The 10,376-nt window shown below is 63.7% G+C and overlaps 2 protein-coding genes across 2 annotated transcripts; both read left to right on the top strand.

Annotated features, from left to right (window-relative positions):
- Positions 1–4: 4 nt before the first annotated feature.
- GRIPAP1 (GRIP1 associated protein 1) lies at positions 5–4,968 on the top strand (the record flags this gene model as incomplete). Its single annotated transcript, XM_072360918.1, is given in 19 exon segments — positions 5–28; positions 30–60; positions 134–231; positions 354–389; positions 478–509; positions 596–643; positions 734–812; positions 910–1,002; positions 1,775–1,867; positions 2,078–2,155; positions 2,280–2,366; positions 2,734–2,790; positions 2,879–2,978; positions 3,093–3,205; positions 3,464–3,496; positions 3,498–3,602; positions 4,229–4,322; positions 4,418–4,545; positions 4,710–4,968. Coding segments are annotated over 19 exon segments (1,389 nt in total), but the record flags the coding sequence as incomplete, so codon positions are not given.
- A 98-nt stretch (positions 4,969–5,066) lies between these two features.
- On the top strand, positions 5,067–9,113 carry TBC1D25 (TBC1 domain family member 25). The gene is made up of 6 exons (XM_072360923.1): positions 5,067–5,309; positions 5,473–5,582; positions 5,947–6,098; positions 6,193–6,326; positions 6,862–7,077; positions 7,161–9,113. Exons 1-6 carry the CDS (start codon positions 5,244–5,246, stop codon positions 9,111–9,113), a joined length of 2,631 nt encoding a protein of 876 aa, XP_072217024.1. The 5' UTR covers positions 5,067–5,243.
- Positions 9,114–10,376: the final 1,263 nt, after the last annotated feature.

Raw genomic sequence — 10,376 nt, 5'->3', positions numbered from 1 at the left:
TCCCCAGGATCGAGGTGATGGCGGCAGCGGGGGGGGGGGTCCTCCCAGCCCCCATAGAGGGTGAGTCGGAGTGAGGGCGGGGAAAGGGGGGATGTTTGTGGGGTGGGTTCCGGGTCTGATTCCCTTCCTGCAGCCCCCCAGGAGCCCCCCAAGGAGCTGCAGACAGCGGAGGAGGGAGGGGATGGAGGGGGGGACACCCCCAATGGGGACCCCCCAGTTCCTAACGCAGAGGTACATGGAGTGGGTTGGGTGTGTGGGGGGGGAGGGTAAGGGATGTTTGGGGGGGGGGGGTCCATTGGAGGGGCTGGGGGGGTCTGAATGCCTTCCTTTGCTTCTCCCCCCCCCCTCAATAGCAGGAGCTGTCCCGGTTGCAGGCAGAGGTGGCTGAGGTAATGGGGGGGGGGGGCTGTTTTATTGGTGTTGTGGGGGTTTGAGAGAGTGAAGGGAAACCTTATGGGTTGTTTGTGTTTATTGCAGCTCATGAATGAACTGAAGAAGAAGGATGAGAGGTGAAAATGGGGGGGGGGGCAAAAAGGGGGAGGGGGCATGGAAATGTTGGGTTGGATTGAACCATTTTTGTTTGTTTTCAACTCAGTTTGCAGCAGCTCCAAGCAGAGAAAGATGCACTGAGCAACACCCGGAGGTAGATGGGGGTTGGAGGGGGATGATGGGGGGTCCCATAAAACCTTGGGACCCCAACCCCCCCCCCTCAACCTGGACCCCCCCCCTTAAGGGCAGAGGCAGAGCAGGAAATACGGGAACTGCAGGAGCAGAAGAGGGAGCTGCAAGAGGAGCTGGAGGCTGCGGCACAGGTGGGGGGGTCCTGGGGAGGGGGTGGGGGGCTCCATAGGGCTCTGGGCGGCCCCACAGTCTCTTATAGGGGTTTTATTTTGGGGGGTGGGGGGACAGATGGAGAAGGGGCTGCGGGAGAGGAGTGAGACCCTGAGCCGGGAGCTGCAGGAGGTGCAGAGCCGACGGGATGCCCTTCAGGCTCAGCTCCAGGTGGGGACAAAAGGGGAAGGTTCCAGGGGGTCCGAGTCCCCCCATGTCCCATCTTTGGGGTTGGGGGTGGGTGAATAGGCTTTCCAATGAGCTTTGATCCTATGGGAGGGTTTGGGTTGCTCTGAGTTGGGTTTTGGGTTCCTGGGGTTCCTGCAGAGCCCTCGTCCTATTGCTGAGGGATTTGGGAACCTTGTGGGGTTGGATTTGGGGTTTCTATTGCTGAGGGATTTGGGGTTGGATTTGGGGTTTCTATTGCTGAGGGATTTGGGGTTGGATTTGGGGTTTCTATTGCTGAGGGATTTGGGGTTGGATTTGGGGTTTCTATTGCTGAGGGATTTGGGGTTGGATTTGGGGGTTGGATTTGGGGTTTCTATTGCTGAGGGATTTGGGGTTGGATTTGGGGTTTCTATTGCTGAGGGATTTGGGGTTGGATTTGGGGTTTCTATTGCTGAGGGATTTGGGGTTGGATTTGGGGTTTCTATTGCTGAGGGATTTGGGGTTGGATTTGGGGTTTCTATTGCTGAGGGATTTGGGGTTGGATTTGGGGTTTCTATTGCTGAGGGATTTGGGGTTGGATTTGGGGTTTCTATTGCTGAGGGATTTGGGGTTGGATTTGGGGTTTCTATTGCTGAGGGATTTGGGGTTGGATTTGGGGTTTCTATTGCTGAGGGATTTGGGGTTGGATTTGGGGTTTCTATTGCTGAGGATTTGGGGTTGGATTTGGGGTTTCTTGGGTGAATTCGGGGCCTTCAGCCTCGGCTGCCCCCCATAGGAGCGCTCACAAGAGCAGGAGCAGCTGCGGCAGCGCCTGGAGGAGGCTGAGAACACACAGGGGGACACTGAGCAGCGCCTGAGGCAGGCACAGGTCGGAGCTCCCACCCCAAAGCCTCGTCCCTTCCATCCCAAACTCTCCCTCTGTGTTTCCTTATTGCCCACAATTCTCATCTCCAACCCTCATGATCTCAAAGTCTTTATCCCGTGCCTTTAAACTTTGCTCCTCTGCCCCCAAAATCCTCATTTCCTGCCCCAAAACCGTTTAATCTCTATCTCAAATCTCTATCCCCCCCCCTTCCAGGAGCTGCTGGAGCTGCAGGCACAGGAGCACATGGCAGCTACACGCGCCCACCGGGAGCAGCACCGGGCAGAGCTGGAGGTGGGGCTGAGTGTGAATCAAGGAGGAGAACTGGCTCTTGGGATTCAGGCCTTATAGGTGGTGCTCCAAGGGGGATAAAGCCCCATAGCTCCCTATAGGAGCGGTGCTGTCCCTTTGTTCCCAGGGTCGTGTTGGGGAGCTGCGGGCGTTGCTGGGGGATGCAGAGCGGCAGCGGGAGCTGCAGGAGGCTGAGGGCCGCGCGCTGCGCCAGGTGCAGTATGGTTAACCCTATGGCTTGTTGCTTTACCCTAACTAACCCCAATTAAAAGACCCCCCCCCCCATCCTTCCCAGCACCCCACTGTGTCCATTGGAGCCCATGAATTGCAGCCCAGGACCCCAATATCCCCATTGGGATCCCCAAATCTGCCACGGGGATACCATTTTCCGCTCTTTTCATCCCTATTTTTCCTTCTGGGGACCCCAAAATCCCTCCCCAAGGACTCAGATCCTACCCTGCACACTTCGCTGTGTCCTCACCCCACTATCAGCCCCTGAGCCCCAATCCTGCTCCCCCCTGCAGACCTCAATCCCACATTCCCCCCCTGCAGACCTCAATCCCTTTCTGCTCTCCCTACAGGAGCTAAAGGACGTGCGGGACGGGCAGCGTATCCTGGAGAAGAAGGGCAGTGCTGCGGTGAGACCCGGGCTTGGGGGTGTGTGTGTGGGGGGGGGGCACAGGGGATGACGGGCTGCCCCCCATTGTGTCCCCCCCCCCCCAACAGCTGAAGGACCTGAAACGGCAGCTGCAATTGGAACGGCGCCGCGCCGATCGCCTGCAGGAGAGGCTGCAGGAGCTGCTGACCCCAACCCGCATCCGCTCCGGTCCGAGGGGGGGGAGTGGGGAGCCCAATGGGGGGGCTCAGCCCAGCGATGGGGGGCTGCGGTGTCCGTCCCTGACCCTCATTGTCCCCCTATTTGCCCCCCATTCAATTGCAGGGCTGGAGGAGTTGGGGCTGGAGGGTGGATCCCCGGGTCGGGGGCCGGGGGGGGGGGACAACAGCAGCGTGTCCTCATTAGGAAGGGAAAGCTCCGCCCCCGGCAGCACCAAGGTGGGTGTGGTCGGGTGGGCGTGGCCACCCTGTGGGCGTGGCCACCCTGTGGGCGTGGCCACCCTGTGGGCGTGGCCACCCTGTGGGCGTGGCCACCCTGTGGGCGTGGCCACCCTGTGGGCGTGGCCACCCTGTGGGCGTGGCCACCCTGTGGGCGTGGCCTGTCGTTGGGTGTGGCATTAAAAAGCTTCCCCCCCCCCTAACCCTAACCCTAACCCTAATCCCCCCCCCCCCCCCCCTTTCACCCTCCACCCCCAGTCGGGGTCCGGCAGCCCCGGGGGGGGCAGCGGTGGGGGGGGGGGTACCTGCAGGGGGAGGGTTGTCCCCAGCGGAGGTGGCTGAGCTGTTCCAGCGCCTGGCCCAGAGTCAGCAGGAGAGGTGGCTGCTGGAGGAGAAGGTCGGGGCTGGGGGCTGGGGGCAAGTGGGGGGGGGATGGGAGGGGGCTGGGGGGGCTGAGGGGAGGGAGGGAAGGGGGTGGGGGCACCGGGGGGGGTCTGGGTCAATAGGGAGGAGAGAGAGGAGGAGGGCAATGGGATGGGGGTGGTGGAATTGGCAGAGGGAAGAGTTGGGGGGTAGAACTTGGGTTAGAAATGGGGTAAAAGGATTAGGGAGGGATTTGGGGGGATACTGGGATGGTTGGGGGGGGGCGTTGGGGACAATGGGAGGGAGCTGGGAAGGGATTCAGGCAGTGAAATGGGGCTGGTTGGTGATTGAGGAAACAGCAGGTGGGGAAGAAGGGAATGGAAGGGGAATGGAAAAGGAATGGAAGGGGATTGGAAGGGGGTGGAAATGGGATTGGAAGGGGGTGGGAAGGGGGTTGGAAGGGGGTGGAAAGGGGATTGGAAGGGGGTTGGAAGGGGGTGGAAAGAGGGTTGAAAGGGGGTGGAAAGAGGGTTGAAAGGGGGTGGAAAGAGGGTTGAAAGGGGGTGGAAAGAGGGTTGAAAGGGGGTGGAAAGGGGGGTTGGAAGGGGGTGGAAAGGGGGTTGGAAGAGGGTTGGTTTGAGCCCCCTCTTTGCCTGCCAGGTGCGTCACCTGGAGGTGAGCAGCGCGTCCATGGCGGAGGATCTGTGCAGGAAGAGCGCCATCATTGAGAGCTTCGTGAGGGACAGCCGGCTGGGTCAGCCCCCCCCTCCGCGTCCCCCATAGCCCCCCACAGGGCCGGGCCCCCCAACCTCAGCCCACCTCACCCTTCCCATTGCCCCCCCCCCCCAGAGGCTGCGGGCCCCCCTGCAGCCCCCCGTCGTGGGGCAGGGCCGGGTGAGGAGGGACTGAGGGAGATGAACAAGAAGCTGCAGAACCTGCTGGAGGAGCAGCTGACCAAGAACATGCACCTGAGCCAGGTGGGCGGGGCCTGCGGTGGGCGGGGCCTGCGGTGGGCGGGGCCACGACCATGGGTGTGGTCTATTGGGCGTGGTCTCGCCGGGGGCGTGGCCTGACGTGGGTTCGTGCTGTCGACTGTGGGCGTGGTTTCTATTGACCCCGCCCCCCTCATTTGCATCCCCAGGACCTGGAGCTGCTCTCCCAGGAGCTGGCGCGGCTGCGCAATGAAAGAGCTCCGCCGTGAGCGACGGGCACGACACCCCCGAATGGGCGGAGTCAGACGAGGCCCCGCCCACCCCCCCCCCCCCCCGCTGCTGTACAAAGTTCTGCTGCTCGGGCGCACCGCGGGGCTGCGGCCCCTTTAAGGGGGCGTTGCCCTTTTGAGGGGGCGGAGCATGCTGCCCCCGTTCCCTCCCCCGCCTCAATAAATTGCTCCAATCAGCTGCCGTTGCGTCATTGAGGGGTGGGGCTTGGAGGGCGGGGCGGGGCTTAAGCCTCATTTGCATGCGGCGCGCGCTCCCTGTGACGCCATTTCCGGGCGGCGACCCGGATGTTGTTCCGGCCGCGGTGGCCGCAGGAAGGGGACGCGCTCGGCGCCGCGCTCCGGGGAGCACCGGACTCCGCTCCGCAGCCGCGGGGCCCGCGCCGTGACGTCATCGCGGTGACGTAAAACACTTCCCCGTTCCCACCGGGCGGCGGCGGCCCCACGGCCGTCTCCATGGCGGCCCCGGGGGGCGGGGCCTGCGGGGACGAGGAGTGCGAGGTAGTGCGCGTGCGCGTCCAGGTGAGGGCGGGGCTCGAGGTTGGGGGGGGCAATAAAGGTGGGGGGGGGAGCGGTCACGTGACGGCGCGAGTCAATGGGGGGCGAGCGCGGGAGCGACGAGGCGGCGTCTCCATGGCAACGCGGCCCGGCGCCGTCTGAGGCTCCGCCGCCATTTTGTGCGCAGAAGACGGAAGGGCCGCAGCCTCCCCAGTTCCGCTCGTTTGCCGTGGACCCGCAGATCACGTCGCTGGATGTTCTGCAGCACATCCTGGCACGGGCCTTCGACCTGCAGGGGTGAGTGCGGCCCTTTATCCCACACGGATCGGGGTCCGGCTGGGGCCTACCGGGCTGGGGCCTGTCGAGTTGAGGCCTAGCGGGCTGAGGCCTACTGGGCTGGGGCCTACCAGACTGGGCCTACCAGGCTGGGCCTACCAGGCTGGGGCCTACCAGGCTGGGGCCTGTCGAGTTGAGGCCTAGCGGGCTGAGGCCTACTGGGCTGAGGCCTACTGGGCTGGGGCCTACCGGGCTGAGGCCTACTGGGCTGGGGCCTACTGGGTTGGGGCCTGTCGAGTTGAGGCCTAGCGGGCTGAGGCCTACTGGGCTGGGGCCTACCAGGCTGGGGCCTACAGGGCTGAGGCCTGACCTGCTGTGCCCGCAGGAGGAGGAACTTCGCCCTCAGCTTTGCATCCCGCGACGCTCAGGGCCGGGAGAGCTTCATGCCGCTGCTCAGCGACGGGGACCTGGCGGCCGCCTTCACCACCGCCCGCCCCGCGCTGCGCCTGCGCCTGGATGTGCGCCCGGCAACCGACTGTGAGCAGATGGGGGTTGGGTTGGGTTGGGTTGGGGGTACGTGGAGAGCCCCCAGGTTTGCACTGACTCTGCCCCCCCCCCCTTCCATCTGCAGGCCCGCTGCTGGAGGACTGGGACATCATCAGCCCCCGGGAGGTGGCAGCTGCTGAGCCCCCCCCGCCCCCCCCGGCCGAGCGTCGCTCTCTGCTGGCGGCCGCTGTTCCCTTCACACAGGCGCTGTGGGCACAGGTGGGCAGCGCACCCTTCGGTTCCTTACCCCCCTCAGTCCCCTCCTAGCATCTCTTTGTGCCCCCCCTGTTTATTGCCAGCACTGACGGTGGTTTTTTTTGCCCCTGTTTCTGACATTCCCTTTTGCTTTCTAACTTCCTCAGCGCTGCTTTACTAACTATTGGTCCTCGTAGTGCTTCCAATGTCCCACTGGGGATCCTGGTTTATCTCCGATCCTTTGTATTCCCAGCACTTCTGCCAGTTGCCCCACAGTCGCCTCCCAGCACCCCAATCCCTCTAGTCTGCTCCTAATCCCTTTCTAGCACCATAAACCTCCCTCAGTATCCCCCCCATCCCCTCCCAGTACCTCCATGCCTCCATTCTGTTCCTTCTAGTGCCACAAACATCTCAGTATTTCTCTAGGTCTCTCCTGGTGCTCTGTCTTCCATGCTACGTCCCTGATAGTCACCCAATTGCCCCCCAGCCCTTCCTCATCTCCTGTTCATAGACCCCAACATCTCCCAGTCCCTCCCAGTGCCACCAGTTCCCCTTCTAGGTGGGCCGGACGTTGGCGCGGGCGCAGGCAGCTTTGGTCTGGTCTGACAGCACGTCCCAGACCCCCACCTCGCCTCCATCCACCCCCCCTCCTCCGTGTGCTCCGCTGAGTGACGCCGACCTGCGCTCCTACCTGGGCCCCGGTGGGCGCCTGCTGCGGCCGCACGACCTCCGCCTGCACGTCTACCACGGCGGCGTGGAGCCCGGGCTGCGCAAGGTGAGCTCCGAGCCATTTCACACATCCCTTGTCCCCAAATCCGCGTCCTTCGCCCTTATTCCTTATTGCTCCCTCCCCGAAAGGTGGTGTGGCGTTACCTGCTGAACGTCTTCCCCGCGGGGCTGTCGGGGCAGGAGCGCCTGGCCCACCTGCGGCGCAAAGCCGACGAATACACGGCGCTGAAATCCCTGCTGGCCTCACGGGCCGCCCCGGCAGAGCTGGCCTTGGTGGCGGCCGCCGTGCGCAAAGACGTGGTGCGCACCGACCGCGGGCACCCCTACTTCGGGGGTCCCGAGGAGGGGCACCCCCACCTGGCCGCGCTGCAGGCCCTGCTCACCACCTTCGCCTTGGGCCACCCGCGTCTCTCCTACTGCCAGGGCATGTCGGACGTGGCTGCGCCGCTGCTGGCCGTGCTGGATGACGAGGCGCAGGCCTTCCTCTGCTTCTGCTCCTTAATGCGGCGCTTGGGGCCGCGCTTCCGCCCGGGGGGCCGCGGTTTGGCGCGGGCTTTTTCCCACCTGAGGCGATTGCTGCGCCGTGCGGATCCGCCGTTCTGGGCCTTCCTGGCCGCCCGCGGCGCCCACGATCTGCTCTTCTGTTACCGCTGGCTGCTGCTGGAGCTGAAGCGCGAGTTCGCCTTCGAGGACGCGCTGAGGGTGCTGGAGATCACATGGAGTTCGCTGCCGCCCGCCCCGCCGCCCCCCCCCGAGGGGATCCCGCTGCTGGGGGCGCCCCTGGGGGCACGTAGGGCACGGCGGGGGCTGAGCGAGAGGAGGGGGATGCGGCCTCGGCCTCCCCGGCGCCGCAGGGAGAAGCGGGGAGGGGGCGTCCAGGAGGGTCCCAACGAGGACAAAGCGAAGGCTGAGGGGTCGGAGCAACGCGGGCCCAATGGGTGCGGAAACGACGGCCGAGAGGATCCCAACGTCAACGGGGAAGGTTCTGCTGCCCCAAAGAAGCTGACGGATGTTTCCACGCCGGAGGAGGTCGGCGTCCAACCCAACGTCTCCAGGAAGGATCTTGAGGAGCACAAAAGGAGCTCGGCGGAACTCAAAGGCTGCAGGGGAGGCGATGGAGGCGCTGAGAGCCCCGAAGACGTCGGCACGAAGAGCCCGTGTGAAGGTCTGAGCGCCTCCAAGATGGCGCACGGCCCAAAGGAGGGCAGCGGGAACCCCAGTGGGGTCGGTGGCGACTGCAGGGAGATCAATAGGAAGGTCAGAGGGGGCGGCAGGAGCTCCAGCAGCCAGAAAGGAGTTTGTGAGGAGCCCAGAGAGGTTGGTGGGGATCCCGGCGCTACCAAAGAGGACGGTGGAGGTCCCATAAAGCTCCTCAACGATGATCAAAGTCCCAAAGATGTTGGCGGGGAACCTAAAGGGATTGCAGGAGGTGCCAAGTGGGTCGGTAAGGACCACAAAGAGGTCAGTAATGACCCCAAAGAGGTCGGAGAGAGCCCCAAAGAGGTCAGTGAAGACCCCAAAGAGTTCGACGACGGCCCCAAAGAGGTTAATGAAGGCCTTAGAGAGGTCGGCCAAGACTCCCATCTGGTCGCTGATGGCCCCATCGTTGCTGCGGAGCTCGGTGATGATCCCACAGAGGAAGGCGATGACCCCACAGACCCACACGGTGACCCTGTGGATGCGGATCCCCCCATGCCCAACGCAGCCGTCGATGCCCTGGAGGACCCGTGGGCAGGAGGCTGGGCTTGGGAGGACTCGTGGTCCTCCTCCTCCTCCTCCTCTTCCTCTTCTTCCTCGGAGGAAGAAGAGCTGGGGGTGGAGGATGACGGGGCCCCGCTGCCGCCGCCGGCAGAGCTGGGCCAAGGGAATCCCTTCCTGCTGTTCGTGTGCCTGGCCATGCTGCTGGAGCAGCGGGACGCCGTGATGGCGCGGGCCGGGGACTACAACGAGGTGGCCATGCACTTCGACCGCCTGGTCAGGAGGCATCAGCTGCCCCGCGTCCTGCGCCGCGCCAAGGGGCTCTTTGCACGTTACTTGGAGGGATGGGGGGGGGCGGCTCCGGGGAGCCCCACGCGTGGGTAGGGGGGGGGGACCCCGTGGGGGGAGTTGGGGGGTGGGAGGGAATCCCACGGGGGATGTAGGATGACGTGGGGCTGCTGAGTTGGTGGGGGACCTTATAAGGATCCCCATGGGGGCTCACGGGGTTAATATGGCAACCCCATATAGACCCGATGGAGAGCGAGGGTGACCCCATGAAGACCCCCATGGAGATGCCTGGGTTCATATGGGGACCCTATAGAACCCCATGGGGAACCTATAGAACCCCATGGGGACCCTATAGAACCCTATGGGAGCCCTATAGAACCCTATGGGAGCCCTATAGAACCCTATGGGGACCCTATAGAACCCCATGGGAGCCCTATAGAACCCCATGGGGACCCTATAGAACCCCATGGGGATCCTATAGAACCCTATGGGGACCCTATAGAACCCCCGGAGCTGCAGAGGCCTCCCAGCCATCCCCACATCCCCCACATCCCTGTGGAGTGGCCACAGAGCCCAGCGTAGCCCAGTGCCTCCCAGTATAAAGCACTACAGCGTCCCAGCTGGGAGCTGCCCTGGCTTGGACCAGTATGGACCAGTATGGACCAGTACTGCTTCCCAACTGGGATCTGCATCAACCTGCCTTCAGCCCTGCCGGATCAGCACAGACCAGTATGGCAGCTCAACTGGGAAACCCATCTGCGTGGCCTTGTGTCATCCCAGTAAGGACCAGTACAGACCAGTACGGCTTTAGTGCTCGGGATCTTCTCACCTGCGTGGCCTTGTGTCTTCCCAGTAAGGACCAGTACAGACCAGCTGGGCTTCCCAGCTGGGGTCTCATCACATCTGTGAGTTCTCCCAGTATGGACCAGTGCATCCCAGTCCCCAGGTGCCTCTTCCCCCCCCTTCCCCCTATTTATTGTCATCCCCCTCCCGCTATGGGGCACCGATGGCACAAATAAAGCTGAGGCCTGGCAGCTGTGGGCTGTGGTTTGCTCCTGTATGGACCGGGGGTGGGAAGGGGGCTTCAGCGTGATCCCCTCCCAGCACAGACAGGATGGTGGTCGGGGTCCCGGTCCATAGAGAAAGGAGCTCCCAGTACAGACTGGAAACGCTCCGGTATGGACTGGAAACAGTCTGGTATGGACTGGGAGGGGGTCGTGGGTCACGGTGGTTGATGTGGGATGGGAAGGGGGGAGATGTGGGTCCCCGGGGGGAGATGTGGGTCCCCAGGGGGGAAGAGGTGCCGTCCTGCCACCCCCACCCTGTGCCTCCCAGTTCCTCCCAGTCGCCCCAGTTCCC

Source organism: Excalfactoria chinensis, unplaced genomic scaffold (assembly GCF_039878825.1).
Source record: "Excalfactoria chinensis isolate bCotChi1 unplaced genomic scaffold, bCotChi1.hap2 Scaffold_402, whole genome shotgun sequence".
NCBI lineage: Eukaryota > Metazoa > Chordata > Aves > Galliformes > Phasianidae > Excalfactoria > Excalfactoria chinensis.
The sequence above is the reverse complement of the archived record's forward strand: the minus strand, read 5'-3'. Positions and strand labels throughout refer to the sequence as shown.

Bases quoted from the DNA above. Each gene is read 5' to 3' on its own strand.
- TBC1D25 (XM_072360923.1), top strand. From the start codon at position 5,244: ATGGCGGCCCCGGGGGGCGGGGCCTGCGGGGACGAGGAGTGCGAGGTA. The intron at 6,327-6,861 runs GTGGGCAGCGCA...TTCCCCTTCTAG, and splicing joins CACAGGCGCTGTGGGCACAG to GTGGGCCGGACGTTGGCGCG. The intron at 7,078-7,160 runs GTGAGCTCCGAG...CCTCCCCGAAAG, and splicing joins TGGAGCCCGGGCTGCGCAAG to GTGGTGTGGCGTTACCTGCT.